At 52.4% G+C, this 15,357-nt stretch overlaps 1 protein-coding gene across 1 annotated transcript in view; it reads right to left on the bottom strand.

Moving 5' to 3' along the window:
• The window catches only part of LOC122370713 (rab3 GTPase-activating protein catalytic subunit-like), a 52,201-nt gene extending 36,962 nt beyond the window's left edge, over window positions 1-15,239 (bottom strand). Inside the window, exons 1-10 of the mRNA XM_043346559.1 lie at window positions 15,086-15,239; window positions 14,734-14,929; window positions 14,097-14,448; window positions 13,539-13,675; window positions 13,183-13,393; window positions 12,657-12,775; window positions 11,628-11,741; window positions 11,119-11,282; window positions 10,784-10,837; window positions 8,587-8,756 (exon numbers count right to left, since the gene is read on the bottom strand). Of these exons, the coding sequence (XP_043202494.1) occupies window positions 8,587-8,756; window positions 10,784-10,837; window positions 11,119-11,282; window positions 11,628-11,741; window positions 12,657-12,775; window positions 13,183-13,393; window positions 13,539-13,675; window positions 14,097-14,448; window positions 14,734-14,929; window positions 15,086-15,100 (1,532 nt within the window). The 5' untranslated portion in view covers window positions 15,101-15,239. The remainder of the gene's footprint in view (window positions 1-8,586; window positions 8,757-10,783; window positions 10,838-11,118; window positions 11,283-11,627; window positions 11,742-12,656; window positions 12,776-13,182; window positions 13,394-13,538; window positions 13,676-14,096; window positions 14,449-14,733; window positions 14,930-15,085) is intronic.
• Between the last annotated feature and the right edge of the window lie 118 nt (window positions 15,240-15,357).

Genomic DNA, 15,357 nt, shown 5'->3' with positions numbered 1-15,357 from the left:
CATGAATGAACTTTGGTCACAAAATCGTGCCTGAACAGTGAATGTAGTCAGTCACATTAAATCGCACGGCAAGGGGAGGCAGTCGTGACAAGCCTTACGACATTGTGACTCAGTTTACAACCGTGACTTTGATTTGTTTAGTTTACAGCGCGGTTTACACACTGGCAATACAAATGTGCTATTAAAAATAATTCTGACAGCACGGAGGAAATGTGGCATATTCTACCCTCAATGATTGAAGAATCATCCGAGCTCCATCCATTTTCGTTAAATGTCGTGCCCCTATCAAGTACATGGCCATTGGCCAGCGCAAGCTGTCAGGTATATCACAAGTTGTATTTCACTTCACCAATCACCGGAGAGCATCTTGTCATGTAAGTTCCATCGGTCAACCAGTAAGCCTCTCTCTGTCCTGAGTTTCCAGCTTCCACTGGTCACCGGTCATCGTCTGTAACTCGCTCTCCGTGACGGTGATCCCGAGAAAGAAATATCCTCCCCACGCACCGCCTGTTCTTCCCGCCTCGGAGAGAGGACAGTGCGTTCGTGCGTGGCTGTGACCGCTGTCATTTGGTAGTAAAGCCTGTGATAGCCGCTGGTCTCGTCAAGGGTCAATGGCTCATGCGGTGGACAGCGCGGAGGGAAGGGGGATGAAAGAAGGCGGTATGGGACAACCGTGAAGACTGAAGGTGGCTGAAGCTCTCGCGGACAGACGCATCACGCGTGGCAGACGGACTGATTATTTCCTGGAGAAATTGCCATTATGCTAGTGAGATCGTCCACTGACTTATTTTTCTTGACATGCTTTGCTCGGTAATTCGAATACTTCCGTCTGATAAAAGCCCATTATACGAATATCCAGAATTGAAGCTAGCCTGTTAACTCTACCTGCATTCAACGCTAAAACAACACCGAGAAGAGCAAGACGTTTAGTGTCCAGCAGGCAGGTGTTCCTCCCCGATGGCTCCGGTCCTGCTATGCTACCCTTCCCATAACCCAGAGCCCCAGGCGACTAAGTCTGAATGCGGGTTCTGCTGAACAGTCCAGTCCCTTTCGCACATAAATCCGGTCCGTCCTGGCACCGGCGTCCGGCCGTGTGTGTGTCCGTCCACCGTGTGGTCCCTCGGGGGCCGTAGACCCGCACCATCTGCCGTCGGGGCGGAGCGGCCGCTTCAGTGGATAACGGGAGACGGTGACGGCGACGGCACCTGTTGCTCGCCACCCGCACCGCAAATATGAGGGCTGGGGGAACGAGCGTGCTGTCTCGGATACCAGCGAGGGTGGCAGAAAACGCCTGGGTTAGAGTATACGAACGGGACAGAATGGCTCGTTATTAAAATTAACTCACATTAAAAATACTCAAAGCACAGCAAGTATGCTTAGCAAACGCTTGTTCAGCCACATTCAAGAATCCAGTTAGACGTCGAAGCAATATCTTCATCACATAAGCCAGAACGGTAAACAGCCAATTACCGTCAGCCACTGATCCATCCCCTGTCCGATCGGACGTAATCGGCCATCACCATTGGACCGGGGCGTCCGACCCAGAAACCCACCGGCGCGGCGGCGGACGGTCGTCAATATCCGACTAACTGGACGGAACACCGTCGTCCGGACCTCGTAGCAGGGTTGTCCTACGATTACCCCGCGGACTGGCGCCTGTCGCCTCCCTCCGCTATCCACTGGCAGTGCACAGGCGTCCACCAACAGTGGTTCCGAGTCCCACGATTACCAGTCGCGCGAGGCGACGACGGGAGCCGACGCGAGGCAGCGAGAGGCACCAGCGTGACGGAGGTACCGCCGCACCGGCGCGGCGCCGCTTCCTCATAGCTCGGTGTGAGATGGACGCGCCGTGGGGAGGAACAGAGCGGTCTGTGCGGACCAGAGGCACCAGATTCGGCTCCAAGGCACCAGATTCGGCCCTCGAGGCCAGAGCAGAGTACGGTAATCTGATGAGAGTGATAGCAGCTCCGTCATTCAGAGGCGGGTATCGCTTTCCAGGGTAATTTACTTCGTTAATGATGTTGGTTCGTCGGTCTCTAAAATGAGCCAACAGTCGTTCAGCGTTAACGGTTTGTTATCTTTGTGAGAGAATCACTGAAACGCAAGTGCAAAGGGAGTTCTCGAATAAGGAAAGCTATACGGAATCCCACACACTTCTTGGAACTTCATGGTGACTCGATAGGTGTGGCTCGGTTGAGCAACGGACAGAATGGAGCCCGTAATAGGTGCGCCGCTGGTATCCAAACTCGCATAGTTCTACGTCTGTCAGCAGCCTCGTATACCTCCCTGTCCCACGTCCATCCGCCGCCCCTGTCCGGTCAGACATTTACGACACATGTTCGGCGTTACATGTGCTCACGTATCCGCCGAGCACGACTTGGACCGGCGAGCAGCTCAGCTCGACACTGTGTGTCATGCAGAAGGAGCAGGCGGCAGCAGCGGACTGAGAAATGCACGAGGAACGCCAACGGTTGGGTGACAAAGAAACCACCGAGTCCGCCCCCAACGGTGGGAACGCGAGACACTAACTCGGCGGCTGATTAATCAGACAAGCTCGTGCGCCGGTAAGTCAATTACGGAGCATGTGAAACTCGCCGAGACCGCTCATAACGAGACTCAGCCGGTCAAAGGCCCGCGTTTCCTGGTGTCGAGAGCGGCGACATATGAGCTAATCGTGCGGCGGTAATGCGAGTCTGAGAAAGGGCTGACAAAGCCCCGCACGACGCCGGTGGGCACAAGTCAATAATGACACGGTAAAAACATTAGTTAGTCACGTAGAGAGCAAAGGTTACCTAACGTGAATGCAGCCACTCTGCTTACGTGACAACTCAGAAACAAATCGTTTTGGAGATCGCCAAGTCCCGACAATGACAGTGCATAAGCGCTGGCAAAAGTGCAATGTCTAATCTGCCACATGTTTAACTTTGGGTAAACCCAAGTCAGGGGCATATTTATGATAACAGTCACCATCAGTTTTCGCATCATTACGAGGAGTCATGGGGCCCTAAAAGTGGCTATTTGCTCTATTCAAATTCATCACGCTGCTAGAATTGAGTGAGCTACCTGATCCCCGACCACAAAGCGACAAGGTTTGACCACCAAAGGTCAGCCCTAGCCTCTGAGGGCAGGTAGTGACAAGAGAGTACTTACTGTATCACTAGTGGCTGTTGGAGATCGGTTCACCATCCCGCCACCACCTGCCCAAAGCATTGCTCATTGTTCATTCCAACTCCAGCCATGCGGCACACCTGTTCCCCAACCCCCTTCCCCCCTCCAGTGACCGGTCGGTGACCCTGGTCTGACCAGGAGGGGGGGGGGCGATGACCTCTGCAGCACCCCGATGTTGACATCGGCCGGCCAGAAACCCAGTCAACCCTGACGAGACTGCCCGCCTCCCGGCGCCGCCGGCCCGCCGCGCCGGGTCGGCCCGAGCCACGCCGGGGCGGCGCTGCAGCTAGGGTAGGTCGCCAGCCACAGCCAGCGGAGGTCAAGGACCCACTCTGGCACCGGGCAGCGGCAGATGGCCGGTCGGCGCACCCCGCGTGCCGCGTATGGGACTGGTGGAGACGGAGCCAGCCGCAGACTGGGACAGAACAGATGTCCTCACCGCAGGCTGGGGTCTTCTAACAGCAGGAGTGCTTGTTTGGGAAGCTGAAGAATGCGGCAGATTATTTCACCGAGTTTGTATAGCCAATAAGTTAGGAAGTCCATTAACGCCTTCTCGCAGTATAGGATGGTTGCTACCCGATGAAATTCCGTCTATTCACTCTACCAAAGAACTCTCGTACACGACAGCTGGGGTGCCTCCAGCAGTCACCGACACAGCCGCAGACCACACCAACAGCTGTGTCCACAAACGCCCAGCACAAAGCATGCATTCAAATACTGACCCGTGGTCATGAGACCCTCACGAGACTCACAAAACCGTTAGCATCAGCGACTTTCAGCTGAAGCGTGCTAGACGTCCACGCTGTACAGCAGAGTTCACCGTCAACCTTGCCCGCCCTTGACCGTGGCTGACGACAGCAGAGGCGCACGGCCGGCTCCAGAGAGCGAGAGCGATACTATCTCTGCGCCGCTTTACATGAGCGTCATGTATAATGCATGCTGAGTGAATCCGGTGGTGACGCAGGCAGGTGCAGCGACATGGGACCAGCTGAGTCGCAGAAGCACGGGACCTTTCACGGATCAGTCGTTTGTGGTGTGAAGCGTTACGACGCCCAGGTAAAGGAAGTCAGAAAGTCCTACCAGGAATCCATGTTTGCTAGTGCCGCAAGAGATGCTCCATTACCAGATGCCAACGCAAATTTCGAACACCGGGGCGCACAAAGAAGTACACTTTTCCGCCACACGACCACCGGAAAACTTCCCTACCAAACCGTTTAACACATTCACACACGCGCGTCTAATCGCAATCGCGCACGTAACTCTCACGCACACAACACACACGCATCCACCCCTCCACCACCAAACACGCACAAACAATCGCCCACGGCACACGCACTGTCCGGAGGGAGGGGCCAAGGGGCGGTCTCACGGCCCTGCTGAGGTCACGCCGACCGTCTCCGGTCTCCGTGACGCCAGTTTACACAGTACCGCTAGGCGCGCGACTCGCCGGAACCAATTGGCCGAGCTGACTGTTCCGCTGGACGTTCAATAAACAATGGCACCGGCCAGCGAGACGGAGACGGAGACGGAGACGGAGACTGAGACTGAGACGGAGACGGAGACGGAGACAGAGACGGAGATGGAGACTAGCGTCAAAATCCCCGTGCAGTGGGCAACACATATTTTTCCAATTTTGCACAGTAACGGCGGGTGTGAAAGATAACAAGTACGGTGTTGAATATGTCATGAAATGAGTGGAGAAAGACCGTAATTCTGGCCTGGTAAGCGTGTCCAATCATAGCCAATCTACACCCAAACCCACTTACGCCAAACGCCATCACCAATTGTCGACAGTCAAACAACAGCACCCCTCCCCAACACCCCCGGCAGTCGGGTCAGTCAACAGCCACAGAACGCGTCTCCCGCGGCAGCGGCGGTGGCCGTGGCTGGACAGTGGGCATGACCGGACGTGCTGCGTGTGACACTGGACGCTGGGCACTGGACAGTAGCATTCATTCATAAAGCCGGGGGTGGACGGACAGCGTAGAACAACGGTGGGCGGCGCCGACGGGGAGGGAGGGAGGGGGAAAAGATGAGGTTGGTAGGGAAAAAGAGGGAAAGAGAGAAAGGGGAAAGAACACCGAGTAGAAAACAGAAAGAAAAGTAAGCATCGATAATGTTAAGAGAGTAGTTGAGAGTAAGAGGAGAAAAGACCATAAGAGGAGTGATAAATAAGTCACGAAAAAGAGGAAGAGGAATACGGAAAGAGCCAGAAAAGGGTAGCCGAAAGAAGAGGTGTGGGGTGGGCTGAGATCACACCAGCACTCGTCATCCAACCGACATGGCCGTAGAACGTCAGTTCCCTGATGACGATGGATGTTTTGGACGACCAATCGCTCCATCTCCGATCCGTTAGCAGATGGACTGGCCTGTGTTGTGACAGCAGACCGTGATAAGGTGATTAGCCACTTTGTTAGCGCGTGAACATTACAGACACAGCGTCACTCTAATCGACTATCTCCAAATGTACTATGTGTCCACGATGAGGAAACATTTTCATTTTTTTAGGGAAGCGTGCCTGAGATACTCGTCGCCGATAGTAAACTTAAAATGACTGTAGAAACACACCAGTTTCCACATCACGGTAGGTGAGAGGAGCTTCCAGGAATACCTCGCTCTCTAACCACTACACTGCCAACCGTCCGTAGCAAGTATCGAAGTGGATATAAGTCTCCCAAGACCGAAGATAAGTTTCCAAGGCTCCTCCTATGGACACTGGATAAGTGATCGTCAGACCCACGGTGTCAATAGTAACCGCTAGCAGAGACCGTCTATCCCAGATTTCCAGGGAAGCCTACCGCCACAACAGGTCGGCATGCCGATAAAGGCCATCTATCAGTAAATAAAACACTTTACTGTTCCCTTCCTACATACGGACTCACCCCACCCCGGCATCGCTGGCCGCCCCGCGGCATTGCGTCTAACGGTCACCAGTCTCACACCACTCATCTCCCACCACTTCCCCGTCTTTACCGGTCCCCCGAGGGCCTCGGCCGACCCCAGTCTCCGTCTCCAGCCTCCGAGGTCATTCACTGGCCAATCATGCATGACGACACTGGTCCGGCGCGGCGCTGACGCCCCGGCTACAGCCCGATGCCGCCCAGACGCTCTCTGGAGAACCGCAGCCTCCTGGCGGCCAGCAGCGCGCGCGGCCGACCGTGACGACTCCGGACACGTGACGAGACGTGACCAGACGTGACGTGACGGCGCCAGTCGTGCTCACCACAGATTCACGGCCATCGTCTGAGCAGCGGTGGCGGCAGTGGACAGGCAGAGTCCACTCCAGAACCCCGATGCCGTTATTCAGACTCCGCACCAGTCGGCGGCGGCGTGGCTGCCGGAGCTACTGAAGGACGTTACCCTCTACAGACCGGTCCCCGATCACCACCAGCACGTGGCTCGTCCACCGGTAGGTGGACGGGAGTGCTGGGCACGCGCAGAGAGTGACCCCTGAGTGTTCCCGACTTTGATCGGTCGGAGATCGGCGGGTGCAGAGTGCAGACACTGCACTGAGTGCCGACTTGCCGAGATATGTCTGAAGCCAGCGCGGATGCGGCCGAGAAATATGCGCGTGGATGGATAGCTCTACAAATCGAGCGCATCAGGATTATGGGGAATGTTTAATGCACGACCTGTGTTCTGCTGGAGTAAAGATAGTTCGATTGAATTGTAGCTTCCAATGTATGTATAAAAAGAACGATGCATAAAAGTTTCCAATGCATACGATGACGGTGAAAATAATGCCTCCCACACGTATTCCACAAGACGTACCATTTTACTGACTTAGTGCTTCAGAAAATGCGTTCAAATACTTTACTTTTCAATTACAAATACTTTAAAAGCGCGATGCTTGACTTCCCACAGCACTATGTACGCGACTCCATCGCGGAAGCATTCCCAGAGAGTGAGGTTCAGCCATCTCGTCGATTGGACACAGATTTAGTGCCAGGTTCACTCGAGCGGCGAAACAGCGCCTGAGACTTATCACCTCTGAATGACGTTGCATACTCGAGCCCCGCACGGCAAGAGTCGCTTACTTCGCGGCCGAGTAGGCACCGCAATTATTTTCACAGGCAGATTGGAAGGCGTTGGAACCTACACTGGCTACGGTCAGAGGCCACAGCGGGGCGTTCAGAGCCAAAAAGGTAGGTAGGTATGTTAGACCATGATATTCAATAAGCTGTACGATGATACCAGCATCGCAGTCGTCCAAACATGTAACAAGCTAACCAGCAGTGTTTGACCCGTCTGTTTCATTCGTTTAGCATCGATGATAACCGTGTACTGTTTACCCGCATTATTCGTTGAGTCCGTTTAGCCTGCCCACCAGCTGGACACCGGCCCCCGACTTCGTGACCTGCTGACCCGGCGACTGAGTCGGGGAAGGGGGCGCGGTCACGGTGACCAGTTTTTCACCCCTGCCCTGTCCACGCTACCACCACCAGCACCGAGCTAGGCCAACATGACTGGTCGCATACCAGTTTTATGCACCACCAGTCAGCCGCAAAACAGCGGTCTAGCTCCTATATCGGGGCAGCCCGCATGCCTTGCCGATCGATTGGTATCAGGCGCTGCTGGTTTTTGCTTAGGCTTTGTGAAGGTCGCTTTAGTGTAATGAGGGCAGGCGTGAGTAGGAAAATTTCGACAATAAAGAAACACAGGAAGGTGTCACTTTAAGCTCCTACGGTCAGTATTTAAGATCTTATCGATCAATGAAACGCGATAATAGTGTTACGCTACTTTGCACTGCCACCGCCGCAGCCCCGGCTAAGCAGCCCGGCAGTTTAGCAGATTGAGATATCATGCGATAACGAAGCCAGAAACAGACGTAATTCTTGAGAATCTAGGCAAAAAGTAAGCATACAACATGTACCGGTGAAGTGTAAAAAATATACAACTATAATATACAGTCTATAAATAAGAACTAATCGGTTTAAAACGGGATCAAACAAACGTTGAAAGAGTGAGAGCCGGTGTCCCGTGTAAGTCCGTCTAAGCCCGAGTCACGATAAGCGCCTATAGACTGGTGTCTGCAGCAACCACTATTCCTTCGACCGACCAGGGACATAATCAATGCCTGAGTCTTGTTTTAAGATTTTGTAAGTGACGCCATGAATCAGTTAAAACTACCTTTCTGTCCTTTAAAATACTTTGTGAATGACCTCTCCTTGAAATTGTATGTAGGATGTATTTTACCTTTCTGTCCCACCGGTGACTACGACGGTGACTTAAGGGAGGGTGGTAAATAGATCAGTGACTGAAACACTTACCACAGATACCTGAGCAAGTAAATGAGCATCACAAACGGGTCTCATATTGAAGTTAAGTTGTAAGTCCATTTGAAGCGCACATTTACGTTGCTCATATATCTCGGGTGAATGAGTATTTAGAGTAAGGTGACTGTTCCCCGTGACTGACCCTGGGACGGGCTGGACGGTCTCCCAGTGGCCTCTCAGCTGCTGCAGAAAGCGCTCCCACACCCGGCAGAGCAGGGACGAGGAGCGCGAGCGGGCCAGGAGGCAGACGACGCGCGCCAGTCGCCAGAGCAGGTCGCCCGGACGGCTGGACTTGACCTCGGACAGCTGGGTCTGCGGGAGGGAGGGGGGTCAGACGTGACCTGATGTGGAGGGGTCAGAGCTGAGAGTGACATGATGGCGGAATGTGGAGACTGATGGAGATACATGGAGCTACTGGCCATACTAAGAGGTAGAATGGTATTTAGTATCTACCTCAGATAGCATGCTGCTTCCTTCGATCGGATTTTTTTCCCAGATCAGAGTATGAAGGAAAATGATTTAGGAATCAAAAGGCCAACACCAACCGGTGTAACAAGTTGCACTGCGTGTGAGCTACTGCTCGGAATCTGTGAAGAGAAAGGTCACCAAAACACCTCTTATGGACGCCTCTTGGGACTGATCAGCGAGGCGCAGGGACGATGCAAGATTGCATCGCGTTAAAAGAGGCAGCAATATTACAACTCGTTACAGGATTGCAGGCTGCCCTGCCATCAATGTAAGTTCCTGAATAGTAGAAAATTTGACAATCATGAGCAAGCGACTGAAATGTCATACATGCAAAAGATTAATTAGTATATCCAAGTAATTTAACCCTCGCATGTGTAGGGGGGGGGTCGGATGGACCCCCCCCATGGTTTTTCGCGAATAACTCGCGTAAAAAGCGGCCGATCGCGACGAAACTTTCAGTACCCTCGCATTGATCAATTTTACACCTACCCTGAAAATTTCATGACCCTGACCCAAATGACCTTTGACCTGTGACCTCTTTTCCGAGACCATGTTTGGCCGGAATCGCGATTTCGCGTATGTCGGCTCGCACTAGCCGCGTGTTTGCAAGCTTTTCGTGGTTTCAAACGTTCAAACATGTGATTTGATGTTACTCCCGTGTGTGTCAAGGTCACCTGAAGGTCAGGTCAGGTCATTGACCTTTGGTGACCTCGGGTGACCTCGGGTCACTTTTTCGAGTTTTACATGTTTCTAGGCTAGTTTTTGGAGCTGAATTCGAATTTAGCAACCATTTGAACATTTACGAAGTAGTTTTGGTGACTTCGTAACATGTTACGAAGCTGTCAGAGGCGGTTGACACGTACTACGAATACCCGTCACGACGCCTACTGGTTGACCTGACCTGACCTGACCCGACCTGGTCTAAATGCTTCAAGACATCATCTGTGATCAAAACTAACACGATATTCGTGATCAGCACCCCGAAAAACCCCTTAGCAGCCACACTTTACGACTTTCTAACAGGTCCCGATTTTCCCTACTTTGGGTCATTGACCTGACCTGGAGGGTCAACCAATGACCTAGGACCTTAAAATTGGGTATTATCGGCTTCCTCTCGTCACGGGCAACACGCTCGTTTTTTCCGCGAAGCTCTAGCTCGATCAGGGGCCAAACGGCAAGGGGGGGTCCAACCGACCCCCCCCCCCCTACACATTAGAAGCTGGCAAACGCCGCACACATGCGAGGGTTAAGCAGCATGTAACAAAATAGGCTTTCCCTGCACATAGTCGCTCGTACTACAACAGCTATGTTGAAACTGACCACCCGTGTGCTGCCATGCGTTAAAAACACTGATTTGCAAATAAAGACATCCCCAGTCACTAGACAAATGAATATGTGACTTTCTTAACATTTCAAAATGTCTTCAGTAGTATTGCTAAAGAAGTCTGGTCGGGTTTCAGCTGTTGGAGAGTTGGTCTTGCCTTGCAATACATGCAACATGTGTGCAATATGCCCATTAGCATTGTATAAATAGTCACTGTTCAACAGCGACAAACATGCACTGCATGAGTTGCACACTCGCAAAACAAGGACAGCCACGAGTGCGGAATGGTGCGGGTCATTCACGGTTGCATTAGGTATTGTCCAATGGGGCGGAACAGGCCACGACAGTGACTGCACGCCACAGAGCTCGGAAATGGACAAGGTCATTCACTGCTCGGCAGAACGGTCAGCAGAGAATGTCGCGACAAAAAGAAACGGACAGTCCGACAGTGCAATACAGCTTTGACAAAAGCAGCCAGATTCATAAATACGTAACACATTCCCTGATAAACATAACGCAGACCTCTGGGAGAAGTTCTACTGCTTACCTTGACTGAGCGGGGCAGGCTGGCAGGCACGGCAGGCGGTGGTGGCGCCACCTCCTGGTGGAATACAGAAACAATGGTTCATCCAACGCTGGACTAGTAGCGGGCCACCCACCGTCCGGCAAATCTATTCGTCGTATAACCCGCCATCAAACCAGCTAAAATCATTAGCTGAGAGCGAAACAGATCGTCGATAAAAACTATAGAATGATTCATAAAGCATTTCGAAAGTTTATAGGTCGTTTCAGCTCATGAGAAATACGAAAACCCGACTGCCAAGATCATTCTCTTGACTATCGACAATCAACATCGTCAATCCAGCCACGCTGATCACCCACCTCCTGGTTGAAGAGCTGCTCGCACAGCCGGTCCACATACTCGGTGGTATCGTCCAGGTGTCTGTGGCCCGCCTGGTGGTGGGTGGATCGGGTGGACACGGCTCCGGCGCGGCCGCCCGGCCCGGTCAGACGGGACAGGGCCGCTGTGACGTCCGGCGCCTGACCTGGTGACGAGAAGAGGTTGTTAGCTGACTGGAGGTGCCAGTACTGTATGTGACTCTGTATCAAACAAAGACTGGTGGTAGCCACTGGAATCGCGACTTGACAACAAATATAAGCCAAAGCTCATGGAAAACGTCAAGCGAATGTCGATCAAAATACCGTACTAGCATACCGTGCTATTTACATATCACCATCGTCAAATACCTCTAATCATCTTTGGTACCTACATAAATCATCTGTTAGCAAAAAATAACTTCCACAGGACCACAACCGTACGAGCCGACCGCACGGGTGCACATAAAATATCGGGCCCACATCCCGTTCACACTATCCTGCGGTTCACTAACCCTGCGGTGGTGTGTCGATTATGGCGCGGCCCACGAGATCTTCAAAGGTGTCCCTCCGGTGACAGAACATCCACACGTCCTTCAGGCACAGTCCGAGCAGTCCCACCGCACGCGCTGTGGGGAGAGAGAGAGAGCAGAGCAGACGTCGCGCGGGGTTAGAACTTGGAGAAGACAGTGGTCAATTATTTATTGTTTATTGTCACAGTAGCAAACCAGATCCGCATAAAATGGGCTATTCCCTGGTCGTTGTCAGTAAACACTTCATAACGAACAACACACAACACTGTTAAAATCAAATACTGCGACACCTGATAAAACAGCTAAAAATCACCTTCTCCGAGCTATGATCATTGTAATCTAGAAAGCTTTAGGTGCTTTTTGAATTGGCTCAGCGTAAGTCTGTCTGCACCCTCGGCTATAACAAGCTTATTGTACAGTGTAACAGATCGGTAAATAAAAGTACGCTTTCCATGATTCGTTTTTATACGTGGCAAGCTAAGATAGTTCGATGTGCGCGTGTCACGTAACGTTCTGTCGCGATTAGTGTGAAGGTACTGAGCTATTGAATCCGGCTGTCCTGTTCCCCAGATCTTGTGCAGAAGGCACAGGTCCGAGTAATTGACGAGCTTTTGGGCCGGTAGCCAGCCCAATGAATCGATACAATCAGAAATGTGGTCATATTTTCGTCTTCCTGATACTACTCTTGCTGCGAAATTTATAACTTTTTGCAACTTGGCAATTCGCCCAGCGTTGGCACTTCCATAAACCTGAATGCAATAGCGCACGTGTGACAGAACTATTGCATCAACAATTCGAGGCAAGAGATGATGCGGAAGAAGGTGGCGGGCGCTGGCTAGACCTATTCAATGGCCGTACTAGGGGAAAAGTCAGTGTAAACTACGCCAAAGTTCATACCACTCGCTGTGATCCCTGGTTCAGACCCATCGCATCTTTATCACATCCCACCTCAAAGTTACTCACTCCTCCATTGATATCAAGCTCAGAGTACTGCCCCGACACATATCTGACCTGCGGGCCGTGCGCGGACCCTCCAGAGGGGCGCGTGGCGCGGATTCAGCTGGCTGTAAGAGTCCTCCACCAGTAGCGTCTCGGCCACCTGGTGCCAGCAGGCCATCAGGTCCAGGCCGCTGCCGATGAAAAAAGACACGTCAGAGGAGAATATTCCGGCAAGGTTACGTTCGCAGATAGCTCTAGGTTACGTTTGAGAGAAACGGTAGACTCAGAACGGAGCAGCGCGATGCATACTGCGGTCACGTGCAATGCGTGCCGCATACAACAAACCATGGCGGCAGCCACGCTCAAAGACAATTGAAAGAAGGCGAGGAACAAGCGTTTGTGCATTTATGTTAGCCCGCATGTACATACATAATATGTGAATAGGCATAATAATTAAAAGTAAAAGTAAAATCGCAGAAAATTATCATGGGCAGCCAGGCTGCATCTGCGGTCTCCTGAGAGGCTGCAAGCCCAGTTAGCCACGTCATTAAGCTAACCCTAAAGCTCTTCATCACCCTACCCAACCCCACCCACTCACGCCAGCGGCTCGAGTCCCTCAGCAGCGTCCAGCGGCAGCGCAGTCTCTCCGTCCAGGTCAGGCAGCACGGCCTCCAGCTCAGCCGGGTCCGGTGCCTCTCCGCAGTAGGTCAGCGGTCCAAAGTCGTCCACCGTGTACTGCAGACGGAGGGAGACCGACACGGCCGGTACCGCGCGGCTGGATAGCTTCTGCTTGAACAGGTCCAGCAGGCCTGCAAGGGGATGGAAAGGGATGGCTGGTCAGGGGGAAACAGAGCGAGGTTTGAGAGAAAGGGAGTGCGCAAATGTCGCAAATGTTCAGCTTCCTCGGTAGTTAATGACAGCTTGGCCCATACTAAAATCCCTCGTTCGACTTACCGGAAAGGTAGTAGAGATGCGACGGGGCGCGCTTCAGCAGAATCGTGTGGAACTCCACCAGAACACCTTCTCCCACGCAGGTGCCCATGAAGTACTGCATCGCCAGCCGGTGCACCTGAACGAACATCGGAATGTCCCTGCCGAGCAGAGATCGGTCTCCGGTCAAAAGACGACTAATTCATCGATGTTGTCATTCACTCTTATTTCCACCGGGCAATTTGTGCCCGTTTATATTTCGCACGAGGATTCTTGCTCGTTCTCGTCTCCTAAGCAGCGACAGTTGCGAGAGCATCTTGCTTCCCTCCCTCCCTCCCTAGTGGCGCAGCTGAGGACGAAAGTCGATAGATCGGGCATAATAACGATTATGAACAATATGCTTTATGGTGAAAAAAATAGCATTTTCACAAATAATACTACCGTCTGCCACACAATCAGCGTGAAAAAACTTACACCTCATCACATACCTTGAGAGTTGAGACAAGGTTCCACACATATGAATCCCTCTGGCTACCCCTCCCTTTACCCTGCCCTCCCAAAGCTCCTCGTCCCGACACCCACCAGGCAGCCTCTCGCAGTGCCATGTGCAGCGAGCTCAGCAGGATGCGCGCCTTGCTCTCGCTGTTGACGCCCGGCTCGGCGCTGGGACGCACTGTGATGAACCTCCGCACGCCAAACGCCTCCGCCACCGGGTGCGCCGCCGCGCCGGGCCGAAAGTCGGCGGCGGCTGAGCGCAGTTCGTCCAGCGCCGGCGGCAGACGCTCCGGCTCGTCATCACTGTCCTCTCCGGACCGTGGGGACGCCGGCGGAGCGCCCGAGGGGACGGAGGGGTCGGCAGAGGGGGCCGAGGGCACGCTGGAGCGACGCTCCGCTCGGCCGGGAAGGTCGACGAATGTTACGATGAAGCGGCAACCTGTAAAGCCAGGGGGCGTGGCACGTCAGTGTAGGAAAAAATCCTTATTTAAACATTGAAATGTTGGGCTATATGCCTCTTGACCTCCAAAACTACCATGATTTCTGCAAAATAGCCAGTAAATCTTCTTCTTTGGAAACATAAATCCTCCAAAATCACATCATGACAGAATAGTTATGCATCAATCCAAACACAAAAGATGCAATGCTCAGAAAGTGGATCTTGTTCACCAGTGTCACTGTCACCACACAGCAGCATCCTCTCCTGCTCCTAACAGATCCTTACCAGCAAAATCGACCTCAGATTGTTGCAGGGTGGGCCGGGAAGGTGTTGCTGTAGGTGTCTCCTTTCCTTCAGGAGCTGTGAGAGGCTCCTTGTCAGCCTTCCACTCATGCAGGAGTTCAGTGACAGAACCAATGAACCGCTCCCAGTCCGAAGCAGAGGTGAAATCAGTGATTTCAAACACCTCTCCCTCACCATCCTGTGGATGTGACGTGGGTCATGGCATAGAATAAATGCAGGGATGGTAGCAGAAGAGAGATTATTACATGTTATGCCAATCATAGACCAAATAATCAAAAAGTATCCAGCATCTTCCATTTCATACCTACCTACTACTTTCAACTGCTTCACTCACCTCAGCATCACACATTGTAGAAGGCCTTGGAGGTTTTCAGTATTTTATCGTCCTAGCTCCCAGGAAATAAGTGGTGCGCAAGCAGGCTCGCTGAAGCTCGTTGTGTCTTGCACTTCTGTGATCTATGTCTTTGTTATGATCGGTACCCATCCCCAAAAAACAGATGTTTGAGTGCGCCATGTATGAAACATATCATCAGAAACTGTCTCAAATCAAGGTGATTGGTATCAGCCTCTAAATGAATACCGAGTTTTCATTGGCTTATTTCTGCC

The sequence above is a fragment of the Amphibalanus amphitrite genome, unplaced genomic scaffold, assembly GCF_019059575.1.
Source record: "Amphibalanus amphitrite isolate SeventyFive unplaced genomic scaffold, NRLGWU_Aamphi_draft 000035F_arrow, whole genome shotgun sequence".
NCBI lineage: Eukaryota > Metazoa > Arthropoda > Thecostraca > Balanomorpha > Balanidae > Amphibalanus > Amphibalanus amphitrite.
This window is presented reverse-complemented; position numbering and strand designations above follow the sequence as displayed.